Genomic DNA, 27,785 nt, shown 5'->3' with positions numbered 1-27,785 from the left:
TTTACTGCTAGTAATTTAAGTAAACACCATAAACATTTTGAACACTAATGAGTTATTATGCAGGTGTCGTTTACTTTATGTAAAAGGTACTTCCCATTTGCAAATTTCTTAAAGATCTTGCTGTTTTCCCTATATTTGAAGTTAACTTGTAATTGACTTTTACCCCCTCCCCCAAAATTAAGCCTAAGGCCCCTTCCCACAATCTGAAGAAGAAACTCTGGAATGATTTATAATAAAGTGTAAATTGTAATACTTTCAACTAAAATGATGATCCATTAAGCTTGGAACATTTGTCTGAACTCTTGAAATTTCCAATGTTGATCAGGTTTGAAATGGCAGCATTTGTGGGTGACCGTAAGTTTCCAGCGGTGACTTGCACAAACAAAAAAGATGGGCGGCAGGAGGCATGTGACGTAGCTCTCCGTAAGCTGGTAGCAGAAGGCCAGTTCTACACCCAGGCCAACAATTCGGGCTGTGTGGACGTATGTCGCAATCTTTGTTTGCATACTGATAATTCAGGTTTTCAAGGGGACCATTTTTTTCCTATTATCTCCTTTTTTATGTTAGGCTCCTACTTTTTCTTGAAAAAGCCCTACTTTCCCTACTTTTTTGTAAAAAATATCCGAGAAATAAAAGAAAAGTTTGAACTAAAAGCATTATTTGAAATAATATAAATCTTGATTTTAATAAAGAGCCATTTCTAGTATTTTTGTAGAATTAGTTTGATGCAGTAGGTCTCCGGTGCTGCAAGAGGGGTTCTATGATGAGAATGAGTGATGCATGTTGGCAAGTCAGAGACACCCATTTCAGGTAATTCTTTCTTTCTTGGAATAATGATAGAGGAACATGATTTGCATTATCAGAGACCTGTTTATGTGGCATTATATATTTATGAAGGCTTTTGTACACAGACTTACATTAGCAGTGTTTCCCCCAATTGTGCTAATTGCTGAGGGAAGACACTTGACAAAATATTTCAGAATTGTAATGTTTTGGCAGTTTGGTAAGTGTTAAAGACACTGACTGTGATCATGTGTTCCTTAATTTCCCAATGCATGGGAAATATTGAATCACATGTAGCAGGGTCTTTCAAAAACTGAACTTAATTTTTTTGATAAGTAAGGCCACTGTTTTTTGATTGTTCATTTAACAAACCCGCCGCTCAAAAAAACACGATTTCAGAAAAAATTCAGATGTTGTAAGATAACTGATATATAGGGGCTCATTTAACAGATTACCGTATATAACAAAGTGTTAACAACTTTGGGGTAGAAATGTTCCAAAATGTGAAGTATTTAGCCCTGACCAACTGACCCATGCCAATAGGAACAGTTCATTTATTGAATGGATGGTATTTCTTTCGAAGTAAAATTGCATTTTAATATTAAATGTCTTTTATTGCTTTAAAACATAACACTCAATTTTATGTACAATCTATGTTCTTGAAAATTTTCAAAGAATGGTTTATTTATATTGACACAATTTTTCATAATTACTCTAAAAAATAACTTGTGTATAAAGTGACCTACCCTATTATATTTCAATAGGAAAGTTTATTTCTGGCGGGATGATTTTGGCTCCATTTTATTGCTCTCACAGTCATTCTTTTGGATAACTTCACATTGAATATGGATGAAAATAAGCAGTTTGATCTGTCAATTTTATTAATCGAGGAGCAAAAAAGAACATGATTGAAGCATTACTCAATCACAATAATAGGGATTTTTTTTAAAATTTACAAATAAATGAATGAGAATGGACAGTCAAAACAACAGGATGTGTTACATAATAATTTAGAATATGAACATCAGCTGAGAATACATTGCCTTGAGCATCAGAAGGAGCATTTTGGAAAATAATATTATAATATACAGGAAAGTGAGAAACTGATGAAAATTAGGTTAAAGATGGAACATGTACAGAGTGTTTAAGTTCACTATTTGTGACAACACATGAACAGGCATGGCTCGGTGTAGAGGCAACACATGAACAAAATAGAACATCTTGCAGAGTGAGATATAAAAAGTTCTGGTCAATGTTAGATCACAAAATGCATGAAAATTAATTTCAGTATTTAAAACAGAAAGCTAATGCAAAGGGACAATGTTGATGTGACAGTATTCAGAATGCAAAGAGAAATAATGCCAAGATGTGTAGTTGAATAATTGGTCTGATCAAAATACCAAAATACAGCTGGCATTACCATAATGATAACACTGTGTTATATTCACTGGAATTTTATTGTCCCTGTTGTGAGAAAAAAATGCAGCTGTAAGTTTATATGCATGCCATTTACATTATTGAAAATCTGATTCTAGATAGATCTGTCTAACATGTGCTCATGTTTACAAACAGAAGATCACATGATCAAGCCAGTTTGTTTGCTCCTCCTACAATATTCAAATTTTGAAATTGAAGATATGCATTTCTTATTATCAAGACCATTTTTTTAACATAAAACTATGATATATGTATTCATATTGATGGACACACTTCCAAACTACATGCCTAAATTTTTATGGGATAAAATAATTTGATTTAAGGTTTAAATTTTAAAAAATGCTTCCCTGATTTGAAATGCTTTCAAAAAACAGGAGAAAACACCCACTCACCATTACCTCCCTTTTATACCATAGTTGGATCTAGTTCTCGGACAGCAAACAGTAAACTCACTTTAAAAAAAAATAATGAAAATGATACTGTCTCCGATATTATTAACACAAGCATTCCCAAACACTCGTAAAGAATGTTTGTGGATATTGACCAGCTGGAAATGCAAGTAAACATGAAGGGAGATCGTTTTACTAAATGACATGCTAGGCTCCGTGTTGCCACAAATCGGGGTCAAATTTATTGTCAGACTCAGAGTTACAGATGAGGTAAATACGCAATTAAAATAATAGAAAACCCATTTGTTCTAAAAATTGATGAGTAACAAAACGCATAAGAAAAGGCAGAATACGCAATTAATTTGAAAGGATGCGTAATGAATTAAAAATGAAAGTTGGAAACTCATTTTGTCTAATTTGCTAAGTTGATTCGATTAATGTATTTAATGTAAAAATAGATAATGGTTTCCGTAATTGGCCGATCATTTTCTGAAAGCAAGCCGGAAATAATCAAAGACCTCGGAGTTTGCCTAAAGACACGTTCTGTTGATAAATGAGTAAATACGAAGGTATACAATTACAGACAGATGCAGGCGGAAACTCACATTTTCAACTTTTCCCGCGAAGATGTCAGCAAGGAAATTAGGTCGAATAAAGATACTACCAACCCAGTCAAACTTGCTACCAACCCAGTCAAACTTGCTACCAACCCAGTCAAACTTGCTACCAACCCAGTCAAACTTGCTACCAACCCAGTCAAACTTGCTAACTTATTATCTAAACCAAACATCATCATCTAAAATAGTTGGTGAAATATAAGAAACAATAATAAAGGATTCTGTGCTCTCATGTGATGCCTAAGGAATCGAAGGATCAATAATCGACCAACTTCTAAGCGACATTGCATGACTATGGCGAGTCGAAAGCCAAAACACATGTTGTTTTTTTTACTATGTAAATACATGCAAATTATACTCCAGACAGTCAATTTCTTTACAAGTAATTTAAATGATTATGCTATCATTTTGAATCCTAATAAACAAACTTATGATATTATGTTTTTAGCTCATTGTCAAGGTGAGCTATTGTGATCGCCCTGTGTCCATCGTTGTCGTCCGTCGTCAACAATTTGACTGTTAACACTCTAGAGGTCACAATTTTGGCACTATGAAACTTGGTCAGAATGTTACCCTCAATAAAATCTTGGATGAGTTCGATATTGGGTCATCTGGGGTTAAAAACTAGGTCACCAGGTCAAATTAAAGGAAAAGCTTGTTAACACTATAGAGGTCACATTTATGACTGTATCTTCAGGAAACTTGGTCAGAATGTTAATATTAATACTCTATAGGTCAAGTTCGATTCTGGGTCATGTACGGTCCAAAACTAGGTCACCAGGTCAAATTGAAGGAAAATCTTGTTAACACTCTTGAAGAAAAATCTTGTTAACACTCTAGAGGTCTCATTTATGACTGTATCTTCATGAAAGTTGGTCAGAATGTTTGTATTAATAATCTTTAAGTCAAGTTTAAATCTGGGTCATGTGCGGTCAAAAACTAGGTCACCAGGTCAAATCATAGGAAAAGCTTGTTAGCACTCTAGAGGTCACATTTATGACTGTATGTTCATGAAACTTAGTCAGAATGGTTATATTAATTAGCTCTATGCCAAGTTCGAATCTGGGTCATGTGCGGTCAAAAACTAGGTCACCAGGTCAAATTAAAGGAAAAGCTTGTTAACACTCTAGAGGTCACATTTATAAAGGTTTCTTCATGAAAGTTGGTCTGAATGTTTACATAAATTATCTTTAAGTCAAGTTTAAAACTGGGTCATGTGCGGTCAAAAACTAGGTCATAAGGTCAAATCATAGGAAAAGCTTGTTAGCACTCTGAAGGTCACATTTATGACTGTATGTTCATGAAACTTAGTCAGAATGTTTATATTAATTAGCTCTAGGCCAAGTTTGAATCTGGGTCATGTGCGGTCAAAAACTAGGTCACCAGCTCAAATTAAAGGAAAAGCTTGTTAACACTCTAGAGGTCACATTTATAAAGATTTCTTCATGAAAGTTGGTCTGAATGTTTACAATTAATTATCGCTAAGTCAAGTTTAAAACTGGGTCATGTGCGGTCAAAAACTAGGTCACGAGGTCAAATCATAGGAAAAGCTTGTTAGCACTCGAGTGGTCACATTTATGACTGTATCATCGGGTATCTTGGTCAGAATATTTATATTGATTACCTCTAGTTTTCTGTTAATTTGTAGTCATTTTCTGATATGGCCTAAAAAATAATTTGTTTGGTTAGGGTTACATCCTTTTCAAAAATAGGTAGGGTAGGTAGGCTTTTTTTTAATTTTTTTATTATTAAGCTTTATATAAGAGTGTCATTTTCATCATTGGAGAACGGCGTTAAAGTTATCTCCTGTATAAGCATTGAAGGTTTTAAACTCAATATTTAAAAACCAAAAAATAAAATAAAAAAAAGTTTTTCATTTTTTAGCTCTTCTGGCCTTTGGCCAGAAGAGCTTATGCGATGGTAATGTGTACGTAGTATGTGCATCCGTGCGGTCGTGCGTTCGTGCGTCTGTAAACAATTGCTTGTGAACACGATACAGTCTTCAGTTTTGATTGTATCTCGATGAAACTTGTACAGTATCTAGATATCCATTAGAGCTCGGTTCCTTTCGAAAACCAGCCAGATCCGCCCATAAATGCCTAGATTATGGTCCATGAAAGTTTTAAAGAAATGCTTTCTATTTTTAGCCAGGTCTGCATGAGCGAATTCTATTTTTAGCCAAGTTAACATGTACATGTAAATTCAAGTCTAGAGTTAAGGGAGACAATTTGCAAGTCTAGGATTTTGAGAGACAATTTGCTTTTTGCTTCTGCAGTTGATTTTGTGAATTACTCTGCCTTGTTCTTGTTGAAAGCCCAAAGGCCATTTTTTAGCTTTAAGTTCTGTAGTTTGCGCATTCATCTTAACAAAATTGGTTGTGAATGTTTAAGTTATGCACCTGGTGTCATTACTGGCCACACCCAGGGTTCACAGGTTTGGTAAACATAAATCTGGAAAGGTTTGAAAATCTTTTTGTGTGTTCGTGCATCCATCTCAGCACAATTGATTGTGAATGTTTGTTCAAATTGATCAATGTTGTCCTAGGATGCCCTTGACCTTGACCTTTTGACCAACTTTTTTTAACTTTTAAAACTACAGAAATTTTTACTATGAGTACAGTTTTGAAAGCATTTTTTTTTTGTCAGATGACTTTTACTTGGCACATATTAAAATAGTTCATGCAACTAATCTGCTTACAATACTTTCTGGGCTCAGATGTTGAACGTGCTACGTTTTCAGGTAACCCAAACACAAAACATAAAGTATATGTCTGTTGCCTTTTACCCATACATACATGTTCTGGATTGATACGACCACAAAAGCCATGCCAGTAGAGCATAGGGCCTTTTGGGCCTCTTGTTTTTTTAAACTGACTATAAAAACGGTAGGGTTGGCACCTATTCCGTAGGGTCGGGTAACCCGAACCAAATGTATTTTTAGCTTGACTATTCGTAGAATAGGTGGGCTATACTACTCGCGTCGGCGTCGGCGTCTGGTTAAAGTTTTAGGGCAAGTTGGGATTTTCAATACCCTACATTCAATTGACTTAATACTTCACACAGTTGTTCACATGATGAGGTTAGATAACTCCATATTATTCTTTACACAGATTATGGCCCCTGATTGACTATGGAACTTCGGTTAAAGTTTTAGGGCAAGTTGGAATATTTATTAATAACTTCTATATCCTTTGTTCAATTGACTTAATAATTCACACAGTTGTTCAGGACCATCACACAATGAGGTTACATAACATCATATTATCCTAAATACAAGTTATGGCCCCTGATTGACTTAGGTTAAAGTTTTAGGGCAGGTTAAAGTTTTAGGGCAAGTTGGGATTTTCACTTAAAACTCCAATACCATTCATTCAATTGACTTAATACTTCACACAGATGTTCAGAGCCATCACATAATGAGGTTAGATAACTCCATATTATCTTTTAGACAAATTATGGCCCCTAATTGACAATGGAACTTAGGTTAAAGTTTTAGGGCAGGTTGGGATATTGTTTAATAACTTTTATACCCTTCATTCAATTGACTTAATACTTCACACAATTGTTCAGGACCATCACCCAATGAGGTTACATAACTCCATATCCTTAATACAAGTTATGGCCCCTGATTGACTATGGAACTTAGGTTAAAGTTTTAGGGCAAGTTGGAATATTTATTAATAACTTCTATATCCTTTGTTCAATTGACTTAATAATTCACACAGTTGTTCAGGACCATCACACAATGAGGTTACATAACATCATATTATCCTAAATACAAGTTATGGCCCCTGATTGACTTAGGTTAAAGTTTTAGGGCAGGTTAAAGTTTTAGGGCAAGTTGGGATTTTCACTTAAAACTCCAATACCATTCATTCAATTGACTTAATACTTCACACAGATGTTCAGAGCCATCACATAATGAGGTTAGATAACTCCATATTATCTTTTATACAAATTATGGCCCCTAATTGACAATGGAACTTAGGTTAAAGTTTTAGGGCAGGTTGGGATATTGTTTAATAACTTTTATACCCTTCATTCAATTGACTTAATACTTCACACAATTGTTCAGGACCATCACCCAATGAGGTTACATAACTCCATATCCTTAATACAAGTTATGGCCCCTGATTGACTTAGGTTAAAGGTTTAGGCAAGTAAAAGTTAAGGGCAAGTTGGGATTTTAACAAAAAAAATTCTATACCGTTTATTAAATGCACTTAATTAAATTCAAAATTATTTGCGACCAACTTACAACAAGAAACATAACTCCGTTTTAAGTCTAAATACAAATTATGGCCCTTGAATTTTTTATTTTTTTTTATTTTTTATTTTTTTATTTTTTTAATTTCCTTTGAAAGGCATATTTGTATATTCTAAACCACATTTTCATAATGGGAAATCAAGTTTTTTGAATGACTTGCGTCATTGTTTGGGTGGGCTGGTGGGAGAGCAGCATCAAAGTCACCTTATGTATCGAATAATTTTAGTTAGGTTTGACATAAAGAGACCAAACTTGATATTATTACATCGTTATTGTATTCTCAGTCAAAGCGGCAAAGTCGAGTGCGCTGTCTTACGACAGCTCTTGTTTTAAATTTTAAAGTTGTTACCAGTAATTGTTTCAAATCATACTAATAAAAAATAATTGTTCATTTGTGTTACTCAATTAAAATTAAAACGATGGGGTAATAGAAACTTGAAATACTCATTTATAATGTGAGATACCCAATTATTTTCAAAAGTATGGAGTAAAACTCAATCATATTGGAAAACTTATCTGTAACTCGGTTAATTGTCATAGAGGTTCTGTGAAAAACAAAGGAAGAAAACGTGCCACCTAAAATGACTGTCAGTTCATTTGATATATAATGATGTCCATGATGAAGAAATTTGATTTGGTACCTCCTGAAAAGTATTATTCAGGCAGTTTTTGACTCTTGACTTAATATTTTTATTTGTGCCAGTGTCACGGACCTATTATATTCCGTGTTTGTGCCATACCAAAGAAAATGCTGCACATAATAGTTCCAAAATAGTTCTTTTGCTTTGTATAAACCTTGGAAGAAAAGTGTGCCCTGGCTTGGGATTCAAACCCACAACCACCGGAGCACTAGCATCGCCATCTAATAACAGGATTCAGACTCATGGTTTGGTCTGAAATGGTGTTTGAAAGCCATTTAGGGACCAAAATAATTGAGCTAACTTGTGTTGAGGTTGTGAACAGTGTTATGATTGTGAACAGTATCTTGTCAGAATTAACAGTCATGTGACCATTCAAATGAGACTTAAGTGTTTAATATAAAACTAATGTTAAGATTGTGGACAGTACCTAGTCAGTATTAACTATCATGTGATCATTAAAAAAAACTTAATAAAAGCAATCAGTATCAAACTGATGTTAAGATTTAATTATGTGAACACCATTCAGGCAGTAATTGTTCAGTGATTGGAAGAAAAATATTGTTTAATATAGCACCGTTAGTAAGATTCCATCCCTGTTTGGTGTTTAAAGTATTAAATTTTCAATAAGTAGCTTATTAAATAATGTTTCATTTCTTACCAAAAAATAAAACAAGATTTTGAAATTTTATTTTTAGCTCTACTGGCCAAAGGCCAGAAGAGCTTATGCAATGGTAATGTGTACGTAGTATGTGCGTCAGTGTGTCCGTGCGTCCATGCATCTGTAAACAATTGCTTGTGAACACGATACAGTCTTCAGTTTTGATTGTATCTCGATAAAACTTGTTCAGTATTTAAATATCCATCAGAACTTGGTTCTTTTCGAAAACCAGCCAGATCTGCCCATGCATGCCTAGATTAAGGGCCTTGAAAGTTTTAAAGAAATGCTATTTTTAGCTAACCTATTTTTAGCCAAGTCTGTGTGACCAAATTTGTCTATATTTAGCCAAGTTTACATGTAAAGTCAAGTCTAGGATGAAAGGGAGACAACTTGCTTTTTTGGTTCTGCAGTTGATTTTGTGAATTTCTATACCTTGTTTTTGTTGAAAGGCCAAAGGCCAATTTTTAAGCTCTATCGGCCAACTTGTCTGTAGTTCTCGCATTCATCTAAACAAAATTGGTTTTGAATGTTTGTTCAAATTTTGCCCCCGGGGTCATTACTGGCCACGCCCCAGGGTTCACAGGTTTGGTTACTTCAATTGGGAAATGTTTGAAAATCTTTTTGTGTGTACACGCATTCATCTAAGAACAATTGCTTGTGAATATTTGTTCAAATTATGCCCCTGGGGTCATTACTGGCCATCCCCGGGGTTCACAGGTGTGGTATACCTAAATTGGGAATGTTTGATAATCTTTTTGTCTGAACCAGCTATGCAGACACTTGCTATTTTGAATTAGGCATAATTAAGTGGTCTGCTACCATGGTTGTTGAGATTATGCCACTGGGGTCAAAACTGGCACTGCCCTGGGGGTCACAAGTTTCCTAGAGACTTATTTAAAAAATATTTTCAAACCACAAGGCTCATACCTTTGATATTTGTTGTGGAGCATCATATGATGACTGTCTAGCAAAACAGTTGACATTATGCTCCTGGGGCCAAAGCTGGCCCCACCCCTTTTGACCTTCTCTTTTATTTTTAAAGCTACAGCAATGATATTTGGACCATGTGCACAGTTTTGCAAAGGAGCATCAATGTTGTCCTCGGATGACCTTGACTTTGACCTTTTGACCAACTTTTTTTATTTTTAAAGCTACAGAAATGAAGTGAGTGAAGTGAAGTTACCATGAGTACAGTTTTGAAAGATGACCTTTACTTGGCACATATTAAAATAGTTCATGCAACTAATCTGCTTACAACACTTTCTGTCGTCAGATGTTGAACGTGCAACATTTTCAGGTAACCCAAACACAAAACGTGACCTATTTGTTTGTTGCCTTTTACCCATACATACATGCTCTGGATTGAAAATGACCACAAGAGCCATGCCAGTAGAGCATAGGCCCTTATGGGCCTCTTGTTTATTTTATTTCTTCCTCCTATGAAAAATTCAGTCATGGCGGTTCGTCAAACAAACAATAAAAAATAAAAGGCCTAAGCAGAATTTTTTTTATTACCTCTGTCATCTCCTTGAGGACATGAACGATGATGAGCCCTCATAAATTCTGTTCATTACTATGCCTGCTTACTACTTATATTCACTAAAATCCTATATATGAAATTGCCACCCATATCATTTGCATTTTGTCTTTATAATGCACACTTACCCATTGCTTGACTATATTAAAAATGTTGGAAATTAATACTCTAATTTAAAATTGAATTATTATTTATATATCCATACATGATACATGTGATAAAGCAGTGACTGCAATTAAATAGATTTGTGAAATTTAAATTCTCTCTTGAAGATAAGAAAAAAAAAAATTTGGTCAAAAATCTGAAAGATTTGACTCAATTTAGTGTCCATAATCTTGTTTTGATTTTTTTATCCCCCGCCTTGAAAAGGCGAGGGGATATAGTAATGGTAGCCGCGATTCCGTGCGTGCGTGTGTGCATGTGTGCGTGCGTGTGTGTGTCCGTCCCACATTCATTTCTTTGCATCTCCTCTTACATTTCTCATGCGATTTCTACCAAACTTTCACAGATTGATGATCACAAAGTGAAACAGCGCATAGTCTGGCTTTAGCGATTCGACCATTTTTGAAAGAGTAATAGCCCTTTGTTTATTTTACATTTAAAATTGGTTTCTTCGCAACTCCTCTTACGTTTTTCATGCGATTTCTACCAGATTAAAAATGATAAAGTGAAGCAGCACATATTGTCTGGCTTTTGCGATTTGACCATTTTTGAAAGAGTTATTGCCCTTTGCTTATTTTACATTTAAAATTGGTTTCTTCGCAACTCCTCTTACGTTTTTCATGCGATTTCTACCAAACTTTCACAGATTGATGATCATAAAGTGAAGCAGGGCATATTGTTAGGCTTTCCCAATTCAACCATTTTTGAAAGAGTAATTGCCCTTTGGTTATTTTACATTTAAAATTGGTTTCTTCCCAACTGCTTTTACGTTTTTCATGCGATTTCTACCAAACTTTCACAGATTGATGATCATAAAGTGAAGCAGCCCATATTGTCGCGCTTTCCAGATTTGACCATTTTTGAAAGAGTTATTGCCCTTTGCTTATTTTACATTTAAAATTGGTTTCTTCGCAACTCCTCATACGTTTTTTCATGCGATTTCTACCAAACTTTCACAGATTGATGATCAAAAAGTGAAGCAGCGCATATTGTCGGGCTTACCCGATTCGACCATTTTTGAAAGAGTTATTGCCCTTTGCTTATTTTACATTTAAAATTGGTTTCTTCGCAACTCCTCTTACGTTTTTCATGCGATTTCTACCAAACTTTCACAGATTTATGATCAAAAAGTGAAGCAGCGCATATTGTCAGGCTTTCCTGATTTGACCATTTTTGAAAGAGTTATTGCCCTTTGCTTATTTTACATTTAAAATTGGTTTCTTTGCAACTCCTCTTACGTTTTTCTTGCGATTTCTACCAAACTTTCACAGATTGATGATCAAAAAGTGAAGCAGCGCATATTGTCAGGCTTTCCTGATTTGACCATTTTTGAAAGAGTTATTGCCCTTTGCTTATTTTACATTTAAAATTGGTTTCTTTGCAACTCCTCTTACGTTTTTCTTGCGATTTCTACCAAACTTTCACAGATTGATGATCATAAAGTGAAGCAGCGCATAATGTCGGGCTTTCGATTCAACCATTTTTGAAAGAGTTTTAGCCCTTTGTTTATTTTACATTTAAAATTGGTTCTCGCAACTCCTCTTACGTTTTTCATTCGATTTCTACCAAACTTTTACAGATTGATGACTTTATAGTGACACAGTGCATATTGTTGGGCTTTCGCGATTCGGCCATTTTTGAAAGAGTTATTGCCCTTTTTTTACATTTACAATTGGTTTCTTCACAACTTCTCTTACGTTTTTTATGCAATTTCTACCAAACTTTCACAGATTGATGATTATATAGTGACACAGTGCATATTGTCAGGCTTTTGCAATTTGACCTTTTTTGAAAGAGTTATTGCCCTTTCTTAATTTTACGCATTTCTTACGTTCCTGAGAAACTACCCTTACCATTGATTAACTTTCGTTACAAAAAAAGCCCCCATGAAGGGGGGGATATAGCTGTCTGTGACCGCTCTTGTTTGAAATGAGTAATAAAAACTTGCATTTGTATGAGACTTAGGTATCAGTAAGTCTCTTGGGTATCTGATAGTCAAATAAGCTATCATTTCAGGTCCATTAAGCTGAAGTCACTCACTGTAAAAATGACACATGGATACACAAAATTCAATATTGTCTGGATGAATCTAGCAAATGAAATGGACATCAACTTGGATCATGGTGTAAGAAAGACTCAAACTTGGAATAGGGTGGATTTTGTTTTTTATGTTGAATGGCTTAAGACTTAACGTGTGATGCTGTCTCACTTTATTGAAATGTTATTTTAGTGCCAATAACCAGGAAAATAGTAACCTTTGATTAAGGATCATACAAGAAATACCAGGAAAGGCTAGAAAAAGAGAAGTCACATGAAGAATTTCTTCAAAGGAAAAAGGATAAAGAAGAAAAAGGTAAAAAGAGTACAAGAAAAATGAAGAAAAAGGAAACTAAGTAAAAAAGAGACTAAAGTGAAAGCAAATGAAGAACTTGATCATGCAAACAGTGTATTTGAAGAAGCTAATAAAACTTGACCAAGCAAGGGTTGCCATGGAAAACTGCAGAAGACAGAGGGATGACATTGATGTGAAGAGATGTCAATTGCTTGAAAGTGTACCGTCACTGAAAAAAGAAGAGAAAGGAATGAAAATGTAGTGTTTAAAAGTTGTACTAAATATTTGTGGTCGTGGTCTGAACTAAATGACTATAAATGGTGGTGATCTGAATTAATCTTGGTTAGCAACTGTAGAAATTAAACGCTTGTAATAAGTAGCTCAGGTGGCTAGTTCCTTCTCTATCTCATATACAGAAACATATATACCATGCTAACCATATAACTGTGCTAGTGGCACAAATAAAGCCTTATCACTATAATGTTATCAATTAAGGGATTTCATATTGGCTCAGTTATTTGTCCAAGGTTAGCTGTATTTGCCTGAGCCTGAAAGGGCGAAGGCAAATACAGCTGACCGAGGACAAATAACTAGGCCAATATGAAATCACCTAATTAATAAGTATTTTATTAATTAACTAGTATGTATGGTTCGACATTTTGGTTAAAAAACATTCTAATGACTTAAGAGTTTTTGAAGCCTGTTTAGCGCTTATTCATTCATGGTGTCTGCTTTTACAGAAACATAGTCGTAAAAATCACCAAAGGGTTAAATACAACTGTAATATCAAACCGTGCCGAGTGGTTAAAGTATTTAATAGGCTAGTAATTCCAATTAGGGTTAAACGAACGCAAAATTGTCCTACCAGTCGGTAAGGCAGAAAACAAAATGGCCAATTTTTAAAATAATTTTCAGCATATTTCTCATATTAGGTGAGTTTCGACAGCCAATGAAAATGGTCCATTTCTAAAATCTTATATTTTGCGAGTTTTGTAGCCAATCAAAATGGAGAAATCTCATATTGGCCAAGTTTGGGTGATATTGGCTGAGTGTGGTCGATATAGGCCGTGTTTTGAAATATATTGTTTTCAATTGTCTGGTATTGGTACCGCAATTGTCCTTTGTACCTGACTGTGTACAAAACCCTTGCTTGTTGTTGTTTTTTATTCGTACGTAAGCCATTTTTGTCACCATGTGCAAGAAGCATGATGCCATATCTTAGGTTATAACTTTATTATCCCCCACCGAATCGAAGGTTTTGGGAGGGGGATATTGTTTTGGCGTTGTCCGTCTGTCCGTCATTCCATCTGTCCTTCCGTCCGCTACCATATTTTGGTAGGCATTGATCAGAAAATGTTCAAACTTGGTCAGAATGTTCCCCTTGGTCAAATCTCGACCACTTGTAAGTGGTCATATGGGGTCAAAAACAAGGTCACTAGGTCAAATCTTAGAAAAATCTTTGGAACATACTAGCGGCATTATAAATGGTCAAATATTCATAAAACTTAATCAGAATGTGTTTCTTCATGAAATCTTGGACTTATTTAAAACTGGGTCACATATGATCGAAAATTGGGTCACTAGGTCAAATCTTATTTATTTTTTTGTCCGGAATGGGAATGATTGGTCTGATTTTGTTCAGACTTGGTCGTGTTGTACCCCTTGATGAAATATGGACCACTTGTAAAAGTGGGGCACATGGGGTCAAAAACTTGGTCACTAGGTCAAAACTTGGAAAAATCTTTGAAACATATTAGAGGCATTATGTATGATCTAATATTCATGAAACTTGATCAGAATGTTTTCCTTGATGAACTCTTGGACATGTTTAAAACTGGGTCTCATGTGATAAAATATTAGGTCACTAGGTCAAATCTTTCAAAACTCTTGTCCGAAACTATTTTATGGTGGTGATTGGTCTGATTATGTTCAAACATGGTCAGAATGTTCTCTTGGGTTAAATTTCGACTTCATTTTAAAAGTGGGTCATATGGGTCAAAAACAAAGTCAATAGGTCAAATCTTCGAAAAAATATTGAGAACACACTAGAGGCTATCATGAAACTTAATTAGACTGTTTTCCTTGATTGTTGTTGAATAGTTCGAAACTGGGTCACATGGGGTCAGAAACAAGGTCAGTAGGTGAAATCTTTGAAAAATTGTGCCCCAAACCAAACATTGGTATTGAATAGTTAGTTATGTTCAAATTTGGTCAGAATGTTTGCCTTAATGCAATCTTACAAAAGTTTTAGATTGGTCACATGGGGTCAAAAACTAGGTCATATCTTACAGACATCTTGGGAACACTCTAGAGGCAATACATCTGCTCTAATTTCCATGAAACTTAATCAGAATGTTTGCCTCGTTGAAATCTTGGAATAGTTTGAAACTAGTAGGTCATGTGGGGTCAAAAATGATGTCACTGGGTCAATTCTTAAAAAAAACCTGTAGACACTCTAGAGGCTATATTTTTGCAATATATCTGGACCAATCTTCATGAAACCTGTTCAGAATGTTTGCCTTGATGAAATCTTAGATTAGTTTAGAACTGGGTAACATGGAGTCATAAACTAGGTTTCTTGGTCAATTCTAAATGCTACATTATATACAATATTTTTTTTATTTTAAACAGTTGCAATCAAACTCAAACTCATATATATATATATTACACCAGCCAAATCAGGTGGGGGATATCAATTCAATGAATTTGCTTGTTAAATGTAGCAACCATATGTTTGTTTGTATGTAATTCAGGTTTTTACTTCTTTTAAATACTCATATAACCATAACCTAGTCATACTAGAATTACTTATATATGCTCTTGGCATTGTTAACATACTTAACATACTAGGTATACAAAAGTGTTATCTTGTTTGTTGCTTACAAATGCCACTTTGTACAGATGCCGAATTTGATATTATGCTTTAAATGTAAAAGACTTGATGTAAGTATGTTATTAATTTATGAAACCTGCCATTTGTGAGATATTAATTGTTGAAGTTTGTGTTCAGCAATTGGATCTAATAAAACATTACCAATTCCAGGTTCATATCCTCATCCTATGGCTGAATCCCTCTTGAAGCACTGGTTTCTACGCAGATAGCTCCATATACATCACAATTGATGAATAGGTTTAGTAGTTATTTATTTGCATCCAAAAAGGTAAGTAAATAGCCCTACTATCCCTACTTTTTGCCCTTGATATCCTTGTTTTTCCCTATTTTTAAAAAAAAAATATACTTTTATCCCTACATTTTTGTTATTGGTCACTTGAAAGCCTGAGATATATACAGGGGGGTACACTTATTCCGAATCTGCAACTGTTTAAGTGAGGGTTTGGAGTCTGATATGCAAAATGGCGGCCAATCAATGACAAAATAGGATTTTCGCAACCTGTTTTCGCCTGGTAAGTAGTATAAAGTATATATTTCCAAAATATCATGACGCGCATTCGGCGCAACAATTACCATGCCTCCCTAAGCTTTTTATTTCATACTTCTAGGTTACAGAATAAAAAAGTTATTGAAGGAAAAACCTTCAGCCAGTCTGTTGTTTACAAATGTGGGAAGCGATAATTTTGATACTTTAAGAACGTTTAAGCTCCAAAAACATCTTTTTGCTATGTTTTCTCCTTTAACATTATTTAAATGTGGTATTTTAATTTCCTGACAATTCCTTTGCTGTACGAGAGCCTTCAAGGTCAATTTTGTTTGGTTTAACCACCTAAATGTGTGCTGATAACAGTTCAACCACCTTTTGGCATCTGCACTGAAAGACATTTGACGAGCTTTTATAAATGAAAACAAACTGTATGACAAATTAAACTTGCGACAAACGTTCCATAATATTATAAAAACGTTCCATAATATAATACTACTACGTGTTGAATTCTTTCTATAAAAAATAATTTAAAGCGATATATTTGTCTTTTGTTGACTGTCTATTTTTCTATACAACTTTATACACAAAACAAGCTTCCTATACATGTATGCTCTCCTTTGTCAGTTTGACTCTAGGAACAATACAATTGGTCTGATCAAAAGTGTACAGCTATTGATATTAACCTTGCCCTCTATAACTCTTCTGTTAGTATGAGCTGATAGCAATGATTGGTAGAAAGAATATGATTTTAATTGTCTCATCAGAATACCGCGTACCATAATGTTGTCTGATGCATGCCACCGTAGAGTGTCAAGGAATAGTTTAAATGATATATTAGCCGTGGAAAAGCGTCCAGTTTTTACAAGGCTATTTAGTAGACAGATAACTTCCATAACTTCTCCTGGCTCATTGTTCTTCTCTTTGTTATCCCCCGCCTTGAAAAGGCGAGGGGATATAGTAATGGTAGGCGCAATTCCATGCATCTGTGCATGCGTGCGTGCGTCCGTCCCACATTAATTTCTTTGCATCTCCTCATTTCTCATGCGATTTCTACCAAACTTTCACAGATTGATGATCATAAAGTGAAGCAGCGCATATTGTCGGGCTTTCCTGATTCGACCATTTTTGAAAGAGTTATTGCCCTTTGCTTATTTTACATTTAAAATTTGTTTCTTCGCAACTCCTCTTATGTTTTTCATGCGATTTCTACCAAACTTTCACAGATTTATGATCATAAAGTGAAGCAGCGCATATTATCTGGATTTTGCGATTCGACCATTTTTGAAAGAGTTATTGCCCTTTGCTTATTTTACATTTAAAATTGGTTTCTTCATAATCCTTTCTACCAAACTTTCACAGATTGATGACTGTATAGTGAAGCAGAGCGTATTGTCAGGCTTTCTCAGTTTCACAGAGTGATAAGCATCAAATCAGGCTGGGCATGTCTACGGGCTTTCATGAATGGATTCTTTTAGGAAGAGTTATTGCCCTTTCTTAATTTTACCCATTTCTTATGTTCCTGAGAAACTACCCTTACCATTGATTGGCTTTCATTACAAAAAATGCCCCCATGAGGCGGGGGATATAGCTGTCAGTGGCCGCTCTTGTTAGAACTGTCAGAAAACTTCAGTTTAACCTTTTTCTTCAAAGAGACAGAGTCAGGTTTTCTCACAGAAAGTTTGATTGGGGGTGCAACAGGTACGTCTGACGCTATATTCTGTATATCGTATTTAAGACGTTTCAAGCTTCTGTTTGGTGTGAAACTGAAACTCTTTCGGGGTGTGACGGTAACTCTTGAATTGCCTGGTATAGGGACTGTCCGTTTCCCGTTTTCTAGAGCGGTATACACTCAGTGATGACTTCTTTTTGTATCTCGGCATATCATTGGCCCTACCAATAGAAGCATGACGTTGATTGCAATTGTTAAAAGTAAACAGTATTTTCATTTGATTACTGGTTCTTCTCATGTGACCATTATGAAATAGCAAATATAAAAATAACCATTCACTGTATTGGTAAGATTGCCTATCTTATGGGGTCACCAGGCATTTGACATATTTGTGGTACCGAAACCTTTTAAAGATACCTTAGTTTTTTTTATTATAGGTTGTTTTAATTACTATTTTTTATCAGTTTGTTATAATAAGTACAGTAAAACTGCGATCGTTCGAGGTCGCCAGGGACCGAGCCAAAACCTCGAAGGAACCGATGTTTCGAACGACCCGATTTTCAATTTTCCAGTTTGATATAAAATATCTTTCAGTGTATTTTAAGTTTGATGTCGTCAAACAGACTGTTTACTAAGACACCGATTATGTGTTGCGTTGTGGAAATCGCTAATATGTTCAAAGGTTGACGTAAACTAAATGTAAAATGCAAAAGAAAAACAATAAATGAATAAATAGAAATGTTTATTTTAACAAAAAAGCACATTTTTGTAACAAGCAACATTTGAATGGCAGTACATATTGTGGCATTAGTCAGAATTAAGTTTCGCAAAATCAAGGATTGTTGATTGGCGCATCTTGTCGGTTTCGCAAAACTGTTCAATCGTTATGTGACGTGACACCGTACAGAGCGTCTGAAGATCACGGTCAGCATCGGCAGTGAATTTAAAGAACCTTCTGACCACATCTAAAGCGTTAACTTCTCGTCATTAACTTCTCATAATTATCATCTCAAATGCCCATCAACTAATACTGGTCATGCGTTAACAGTGAAAAACGTTTTTTTACACTTTATCAAATTGCCTTTCAACTGTCATTGGAATTTTTACAACTTGCGAAAATTTTAACACCTAGCAATTGTTTGTTTATTTTTGAACACGCGTTCGGGAAAAAGTTTGAAATTAATTTTTTGTCCTCGAGGGAGCCATAAGGTTTTGTGCACGATTTGTGTACTTGGGACAGAGGAACTTGCTCGACTGCTCGACATAATTAGGTTTCGATGCAGCGTGGGTATATTTTATAATAGAAGGAAAAAAGTTCGGGACCAAGCTCCGACCTCGAGGGAACGACGGTTCTCGAACGACCCCTTTTTTGAGGGAACGCAGTTTCACTGTACTAATAAATGTGAAAAAAAGAAACATCGACAGTAAACAATAGACAAATGAATCGTTTTAAAAATATTTTTTTATAGAAAGTATTCAACGTGGTAGTATAATATTATGGAACGTTTGTCATAATATTATGGAAAGTTTGTCACAAGTTAAATTTGCCACACAATTTGTTTTAAATTTGAAATTATAATACAACATTGAAATAATGTTAAATGATAAAACATAGCAAAAAAAAAAGGTGTTTTTGGAGCTTTAACGTCCTTAAAAGTATCAAATTCTCGCTTCCCACATTTGTAAAGAACAGACTGGCCGAAGGTTTTCCTTCAGTAACTTTTTTATTCCATAACCTAGAAGCATGAAATAAAAAGCCGAGGGAGGCATGGTAATTGTAGAGCTGAACGTGCGTCATTATATTTTGGAAAAAATATACTTTATACTACTTACCAGGCAAAAACAGGTTCCGAAAATCCTATTTTGTTATTGTTTCTCCGCCATCTTGCATATCAGTCTCCAAACTCTCACTTAAACCGTTACAGATTCGGAATAAGTGTACCCCCCTGATATATATATTTATCACATGCTTACCCTTGTTTTCCGTGTAATATACCGATTATGAATATTTTGACACATGTGTAAGATAACATATCAGACTTTTCTATTGGCTAGACTAATCACACATGACCTAGATATCCCTCCGCATTGTTTGTAAACAAAATGGTTTAAACGCCAACAAAGACTTACCTCAATAATGAAGCTGTAGGACTTCCAGGAGACAAATGGCTAATGAATCATAGTGCCAGAAAGCATCTTATGAAAAAAACTTTCTGATAACACTGTTCTGCCAACCAGATAATGCATATCACTAGTCACAGAAATATCCAGCAAGTCAACAAATACAGCCACAATAGTGACAAATAAAGAACGCTTCAAACATCTCCATCTTGACAAACACAGGCAATATGCAATCAATGCCATTTGCTTGCCAGTTTAATCAGCTGTCGGTTACCCAAAACACAAATACGAATTCCGCATCACAGGCTTCTCCTTACATGACGGCTAGAACATCATGTTCTCTGGAAACATTCTTGGTGGAACTTTTTCCACAACAACATCCATGCAGTACAGAGTAAGGCTTTGCTGAATCAACTGCATGATGTGAAACTCCATTAGGGATTATTCTAGAGACCAAAAAGGGGCAGGGGGGGCCAAAAAAGGGCAGGGTGCACCAAAATCAGGGCAGGGTAGCATATGTAGCGGCAGCCGGTCGTTAGAGTGTTTAAGAAGTACAACATATGTTTAGTGTTAAACATATTAAGTGTTATGTCCACATGCTCATTTTAAAATAATGGCAAGAAATCAAAGTAGCAAAAAACAACTTGACAAGCAATTGTTGATAATTAAGAATTTTATTCATGTAGATGCATTAATCCTCAAAACATTAATCAAAAGACAATCTATTGGCTATCAAATCATCAGCCAGTACCAATCTTTCACACATATTCCCATAATATTCATGCCTGTAACTAGTGTTTTATGTGAAAATGTGGGAAATAATTGTACATTGGGTTTTTCATGGGAAATGTTTAATCTAGGCGTACATTATCCAGTAGATCCAGATTAAAATGGGACACCAGATCTAGATCTACACTGCTTTTTGTAAATTCCATAAAGGCTTTTCTAAATACTTATAAACAGAAAATTGAAAACAATGAGGGTGTATCTACATGAAATATTTCAGTTTTGATTATTTGGTTATAAAGTATCAAATATCACATTATTGCAATTGTAATCGTGGTCTACACTCAGATTCATGAATATATCCGAAGTGGCATTTACTGTTTTCCAATAGGAACAATAAATCTAAATGAAATTATAAACTATGAATAATCTTATATGTGTCGGTCTTCCGAGTCTGAAATCAAATGTTTTGTCAGGATCTACATTTTTTGCACAGACAGTAATGTTTTTTTCACCTAGACAACTGGTAAAATCATGAATAATCATAATCTACGTACCTTTTACATCCTCCAAAAAAGTCCGAAATCGAACGATTATTCCTAGCTATTTTAGATAGCTCAAGATCTTTTTGCACAAGCTTCCGTTTAGAGGAAGGCATCACTAGAACTTAATATTGTATTACGTACAAGTAGTGTTATCTATCAGACTTAAATCGAATATATGGGACATTAATTCACATTCTCTTACATTTTCCTTTACCTTTTCTCAACTCCATTTTCGTCTTTTAGCGAGTTCAAGTAATTTAAAAACATTAAAAAGTAGCAGAGATAATTCGGTCTAATTATCGTTATTTAACCTCATTATAAATCTATTTCATCTCTCACCAGCTCTATCATTAAATACCGCTTCGATAATTACTTTCCTAACTCCTTAATTCTGTCTACGGCATCAAACAATATATGCCGACATGTTGTTCAAACTTATACCGCTATACGCTATTAGTACAGCATTAACACCGGGAACCGCGCTTAAAGCATATAGCGTGTTGTGTGTATCGATTTTTACACGCGCTAGTTGTAAACAAGCCAGTGACAGACACATGCTGTGCATAATTGCTGATTATCGAGTGTCAAACAAGGCAGTTGATGGGATTAAAACAGCGTGGCGCTAATTAGGTAGGAATAGGGGCAGCGTGGGGGACCGGAAATAGGGCAGGGCGGAGCGCCCCGCTATTCCGCTCTAGAATAATCCCTATCCATGAATGGTAAGAAAACGCTGCAAAATCATCGTAGAAAACGACAGCGAATAACTTATAAATCCCAGCACACAGTAAAACTTGACAGACTGATGTAGGTCACATAAACCACGTAAATGCATGTACTCTCAGTGTGACATCATCAAATTGTGTACTTAATGTTTGTTTTTTTGGTTAAATTGTTCATTATTATACCCCCGACAAACGAAGTTTGAAGGGGGTATATTGGAGTTACCATGTGGTCGGTCGGTTTGTCGGTTTGTTGGTTTGTCAGTTTGTCAGTGAATTGGATTAAACTTCATACAATGGTAAAGCATAATGAGATAAAGGCAGTGTACAATAACCATAACTCTATTCTTGCTTATTACTGAGTTATTGCCCTTTGTTACTTTTTTTGTCTGGAGTATAACTTGAAAAGTACTGGATGGAATTCATTGGAACATCATACAATGGTAAAGCACAATTAGAGGAAGTGCAGTGTTCAAGAACCATACTTTAGCTAATTACTGAGTTATTGCCCTTTATTTATTTTTTTGGCTGTCAATTTTTTTTCCAGACATAAACTTGCAAACTACTAGATGGAATTTATTGAAACTTCATACAATGGTAAAGCACAACGAGAGGAAGTGCAGTGCACAAGAACCATAACTCTATTTTAGCTAATTACAGAGTTATGGCCTTAAATACTTTTTTCTTGTCCCGAGCATAACTTGAAAACTATTGGATGGAATTTAATAAAACTTCAAACAGTGATAGATCATAATGAGAGAAAGTGTAGTGTACAGGAACCGTGATTCTATTTCAGCTAATTACAGAGTTACTGCCCTTTGTTACTTTTTCTTGTACGGAGCATAATTTGAAAACTATTGGATGAAATTTAATAAAACTTCATACAGTGATAGATCATAATGAGAGGAAGTGCAATGTTCAGGATCCGCAATTCTATATCAGCCAATTACAGAGTTATTGCCCTTTGTTTCTTTTTTCTTGTCTGGAGCATAACTTGAAAACTATTGGATTGAAGTTAATAAAACTTCATACAGTGATAGATCATAATGAGAGGAAGTGCATTGTACAGGAACCGCAATTCTATTTCAGCCAATTACAGAGTTATTGCCTTTTGTAACTTTTTTCTTGTCCGGAGCATAACTTGAAAACTAATCGATGGAATTTAATAAAACTTCATACAGTGATAGATCATAATGAGAGGAAGTGCAGTGTACAAGAACCGCAATTCTATTTCAGCCAATTACAGAGTTATTGCCCTTTGTTACTGTTTTCTTATCCGGAGCATTACTTGAAAAAAAGTAACATGGTCATAGGCAATCGTATATTCTGTGCTTTAGAACATCAAATATATCAGTATTAACATCTTAGTATTAGCATCACTGATATTGTTTAAAGCCTTTTTTCTTACTTTTAAAAACATAATCAAAAAATGAATAACTGATGCTAGTCCATAAAATAAAATTGTCATTTATAGCTTGGCTTTCCATATAGTTGACTGCAATTTCATATCAGGGCGGCGTTAGGGGGTATTTATCACCTTCAGTGATAGCTCTAGTTCATGTTGTTGGATATTTTACTACACATTTTTATATTTGTGACTTGTTAAGCGCTTTATCAGAATTAAAACTTGATAACTGCTAGAATTTATTGTCATTAACCAGGTTTTCAACGAAAACCGGGTTATTAGAATGAGGTTGTCGTTGGGCAGGCGGGCGGGCGGCGGCGGGCGGGCGTCAAACACTGGTTTCTGTTCAATGACTTAAGTTAGCATTGATAGATATTGATGAAACTTGGTGTGTAGGTAGCTTATGGGAAGAGCTAGCTTGGGATTGCTTTTTAGGGGGGTGGGGCTAAGGTCAAGGTCACTGTTACTTAAAATAGAAAAATGGTTTCTGCCCAATAACTTTAGTTAGCATTGATAGATATTGACGAAACTTGGTGTGTAAGTTGCTTATGTGAAGAGCTAGCTTGGGATTGCTTTTGAGTGGGGAGGGGCTAAGGTCAAGGTCACTATTACTTAAAATAGTAAAATGGTCAATGTCACTGTTACTTAAAATAGAAAAATGGTTTCTGCCCAATAACTTTAGTTAGCATTGACAGATATTGATGAAACTTAGAGCGAAGGTAGCTTATGTGAAGAGCTAGCTTGGGAGGTGGGGTCAAGGTCACTGTTCCTAAAAATAGAAAAATGCTTTTCTGCTCAACAACTTAGTTAGAATTGATGGATTATAAGTGATGAATCTTAGTGTGAATATAGCTTATATGAAGCTGCAGATTGAACTTTCTCATACAACAAATTAATTGGCTATAATTTCTGATTGCCCATAACAAAAACCTGGTTTCGTCGCATTGCAGCGCTTCTAGTTTTCATTTGGAACTATTTATATTATGGCACATTCCACTCTGAGTACTTTGGCTGTCAAACAATGGGTTCAGATAGTGGAACTAAATTGGTAATAAAAACACTTTTTAGCCAGATTTTCATCGAAAAATTACGGGTTATAGAATGGCGAAAAACCATGGGCGGTGGGCGGGCCAGCAGGCGTTAGCAATTCTGCGTTGAAGTTTTCATTTTATGTAATTAAATAAAGTGTTTTTATCCAATGGTTATCAAACTTGGTCAGACTATTTGTCGACATGTTATCTTGAATGTATATGAATACGGGTCATCTCTGGTTAAAAACTAGGTCAAATCTTTAGAAGAAATATTTCATGGAAATAAATTCAACAATTTTTATCAAATCTTGATGAAACATGGTCAGAATGCTTGTCTGCATTATATCTTGCATATTTTTTAATATGGGTCAGCCGGGGTCAAAATCTAGGTCACTAGGTCAAATCTTTGGAAAAATATTTCCACGTCATTAATTCAGCTTTTTTTTTGTCATTTCTTGATGAAACTTGGTCAGAATATTTGTCTGCATAATATCCTGCTTGTTTTTTTTATGTCTGTCATCCCTTGTCAAATTCTAGGTCATTAGGTCAAATCACAGGAAAATCTTTGCTCGTCATCAATTCAACATTTTGGTCAAATCTTTATGAAACTTGGTCAGATTATTTTTCTGCATAATATCTTGGAAGTTCTTTAATATGGGTCATCCCTGGTCAAAATCTAGGTCACAAGGTCAAATCTTAGGAGAAAGAATCCCACGGTCATAAAAATTCATTAATTTTTGTCAAATCTTTATTAAACTTGGTCAGAAAATTGGTCTACATGTTGTCTTAAAGATTTGTGAATATGGGTCATCTCAGATCAAAAACCTTGAAAAAAGGTGAAATCTTAGGAAATATTTTCCCGATGTCATAAAAAAAATTCTATGCTTACCAAACCTATCAATATCAGTCAACAACTAAATTCAATTGCTATTTTATAATCACACATCTCAATCATGAATTTCATATCGACCCATATTTTTCAAAATATTAAATTTTAATTAACTTTAAAAATATTTGTGTACATGAAATCTTAGATGATAAAGTGTGGCATCTAAGGTCAAAAACTAGGTCTCTGGGACAGATCTTATTGGAAAAGCTGATGTATTCATAAAATGTTCATTTTTATTCACACAAATGGAATAGTTTCTGTTGATCAGGTTATTTGTATGAACGATATCTCCAATAAGTATAAATATGGGTCTATTTGGTTAAAAAACTAGGTCACTATCTCAAATTCTAGGTTTGCAAAATTGCATTGTCAAATAAAAAATCTGGCTTTAATGCGGCATTGCCGCATTGGTGTCTTGTTTAAGCATGTGATAAAAATGATCTGACACTAGTTGTCATTTTATACAATATTTATGCCCCCCTTCGAAGAAGAGGGGTATATTGCTTTGCACAGGCATGTCGGTCGGTCGGTCGGTCGGTCGGTCCGTCCGTCGGTAGACCAAAGCTTGTCCGAGTGATAACTCAACAATTCCTTGACGTATGGTCATCAAACTTCACATGAAGGTTGGGCCTGATCAGTAGATGACCCCTATTGATTTTGGGGGTCATCGGGTCAAAGGTCAAGGTCACAGTGACCTTTAATGGTAAAATAATTTTAAAGCTTGTCCGAGTGATAACTCAACAATGCCTGCACCCATGGCCCTCAAACTTGACATGGAGGTTGGGCCTGACCAGTAGATGACCCCTATTGTTTTGGGGGGACTTGACTTGGAATTGGGCCTGACCAGTACATGACCCCTTTTGTTTTTGGGGGTCATCTGGCCAAATGTCAAGGTCACAGTGACCTGGAATGGTAAAAGGTTGTCCGAGTGATAACCCGACAATGCCTGCACCCATGGCCCTCAAACTTGACTTGGAGGTTGGGCCTGGCCAGAAGATGGTCCCTATTGATTTTAGGGGTCATTGGGCTAAAGGTCAAGGTCACAGTGACCTGGAATGGTAAAAGGTTATCCAAGTGATAACTCAACAATGCCTGCACCCATGGACCTCAAACTTGACTTGGAGGTTGGGCCTGGCCAGAAGATGGTCCCTATTGATTTTAGGGGTCATTGGGCTAAAGGTAAAGGTCACAGTGACCTTGAATGATAAAAGTTGTCCGAGTGATAACTCAACAATGCCTGAACCCATGGCCTTCAAACTTGACTTGGAGTTGCATCTGACTTGTAGATGACCCCTTATGATTTAAGGGGTCATTGGGTCAAAGGTCAAGGTCACAGTGACCTTGAACGAAAAAAACTTGTCTGTGTGATAACTTGACAATGCCTGCACCCATGGCCCTCGAACTTGACATTTAGGTTTCTGGTGACCTGCTGATGACTCTGGATTTTGAGTTCATAGAGTCAAAGGTCATGGTCATAACACACTCTATCCTCACACTTTAATAGTCATAATCTTAAAACTGCCCTAACGGCAACAAATCAGCTGTCATTTCGGTCCATGCATATTTCATTCAATTGTCCATATAATCCTGACAACATGGCCCTCAGGGGGGGCATAATGTTTGACAAACATCTCTTGTTTTATTAAACTCGCCAGAGGCTCGCTTACTAACAAATTTCATGAACTCCTTTAATAAAATATTGTATTAAATGACAACTCGTGTTAGATCCTATATATCATATATGTATACATGAATGCATTATTTCAAGAAGGAATTCTTGAAGGGATGTTGGTGATAATAGGGTGGGGCAGGGGGGCGGGGGTAATAGGGTGGGGCAGGGGTAATAGGCTGGGGCGGGGGAAATAGGGTGGGGCAGGGTTCCTGAGGGATGGTTCCTCTCCCAAAAGATGGTGGGCATATTAAAATCGCGCAATCTGTCTGTCCATCCGTTCGTCTGTGCATCCGGCTCAATAAATTGTGTCCGGGCTGTAACTTTCTCTTATATGGACAGATTTTAAAATAACTTGCCACATGTGCTCGACATATCAAGACGACGTGTCGCGTGCAAGACCCGTGTCCCTACCTCTAAGGTCACGGTCACATTTAGTGTTATTCACAATGGAATGCTGAATATATAAGGACATAGAGGTCACGGTCACATTTAGTGTTATTCACAATGGAATGCTGAATATATAAGGACATAGAGTATAGGTTGACGTGTCCGGTCTGTTACTTTCTTTCTCTAGTATGGACAGATTTTAAAATGACTTGCCACATGTGTTCAACATACCAAGACGATGTGTGGCGTGCAAGACCTGTGTCCTTACCTCTAAGGTCAAGGTCACACTTGTTTATTCACCATGGAATTGTGCATACAAGGACATAGAGTATAAGTTGTCGTGTCTGGGCTGTATCTTTCTCTTGTATGGACAGATTTTAAAATGACTTGCCAAATGTTTTGACATACCAGGACGACGT

The 27,785-nt window shown here is 35.7% G+C and overlaps 1 protein-coding gene and 1 long non-coding RNA gene across 3 annotated transcripts in view; one reads left to right on the top strand and one right to left on the bottom strand.

The window, feature by feature from the left end:
* The window catches only part of LOC128230585 (uncharacterized), a 319,871-nt gene that overhangs the window by 96,209 nt on the left and 195,877 nt on the right, over positions 1 to 27,785 (bottom strand). The window lies entirely within an intron of this gene.
* Positions 1 to 27,785, top strand: part of LOC128230583 (uncharacterized) — a 93,001-nt gene that overhangs the window by 19,543 nt on the left and 45,673 nt on the right. For both annotated transcript variants that reach the window (XM_052942999.1, XM_052943000.1), the window contains exon 4: positions 326 to 482. In XM_052942999.1, the coding sequence (XP_052798959.1) occupies positions 326 to 482 (157 nt within the window). The remainder of the gene's footprint in view (positions 1 to 325; positions 483 to 27,785) is intronic.

The sequence above is a fragment of the Mya arenaria genome, chromosome 4 (assembly GCF_026914265.1).
Source record: "Mya arenaria isolate MELC-2E11 chromosome 4, ASM2691426v1".
NCBI lineage: Eukaryota > Metazoa > Mollusca > Bivalvia > Myida > Myidae > Mya > Mya arenaria.
The sequence above is the reverse complement of the archived record's forward strand: the minus strand, read 5'-3'. Positions and strand labels throughout refer to the sequence as shown.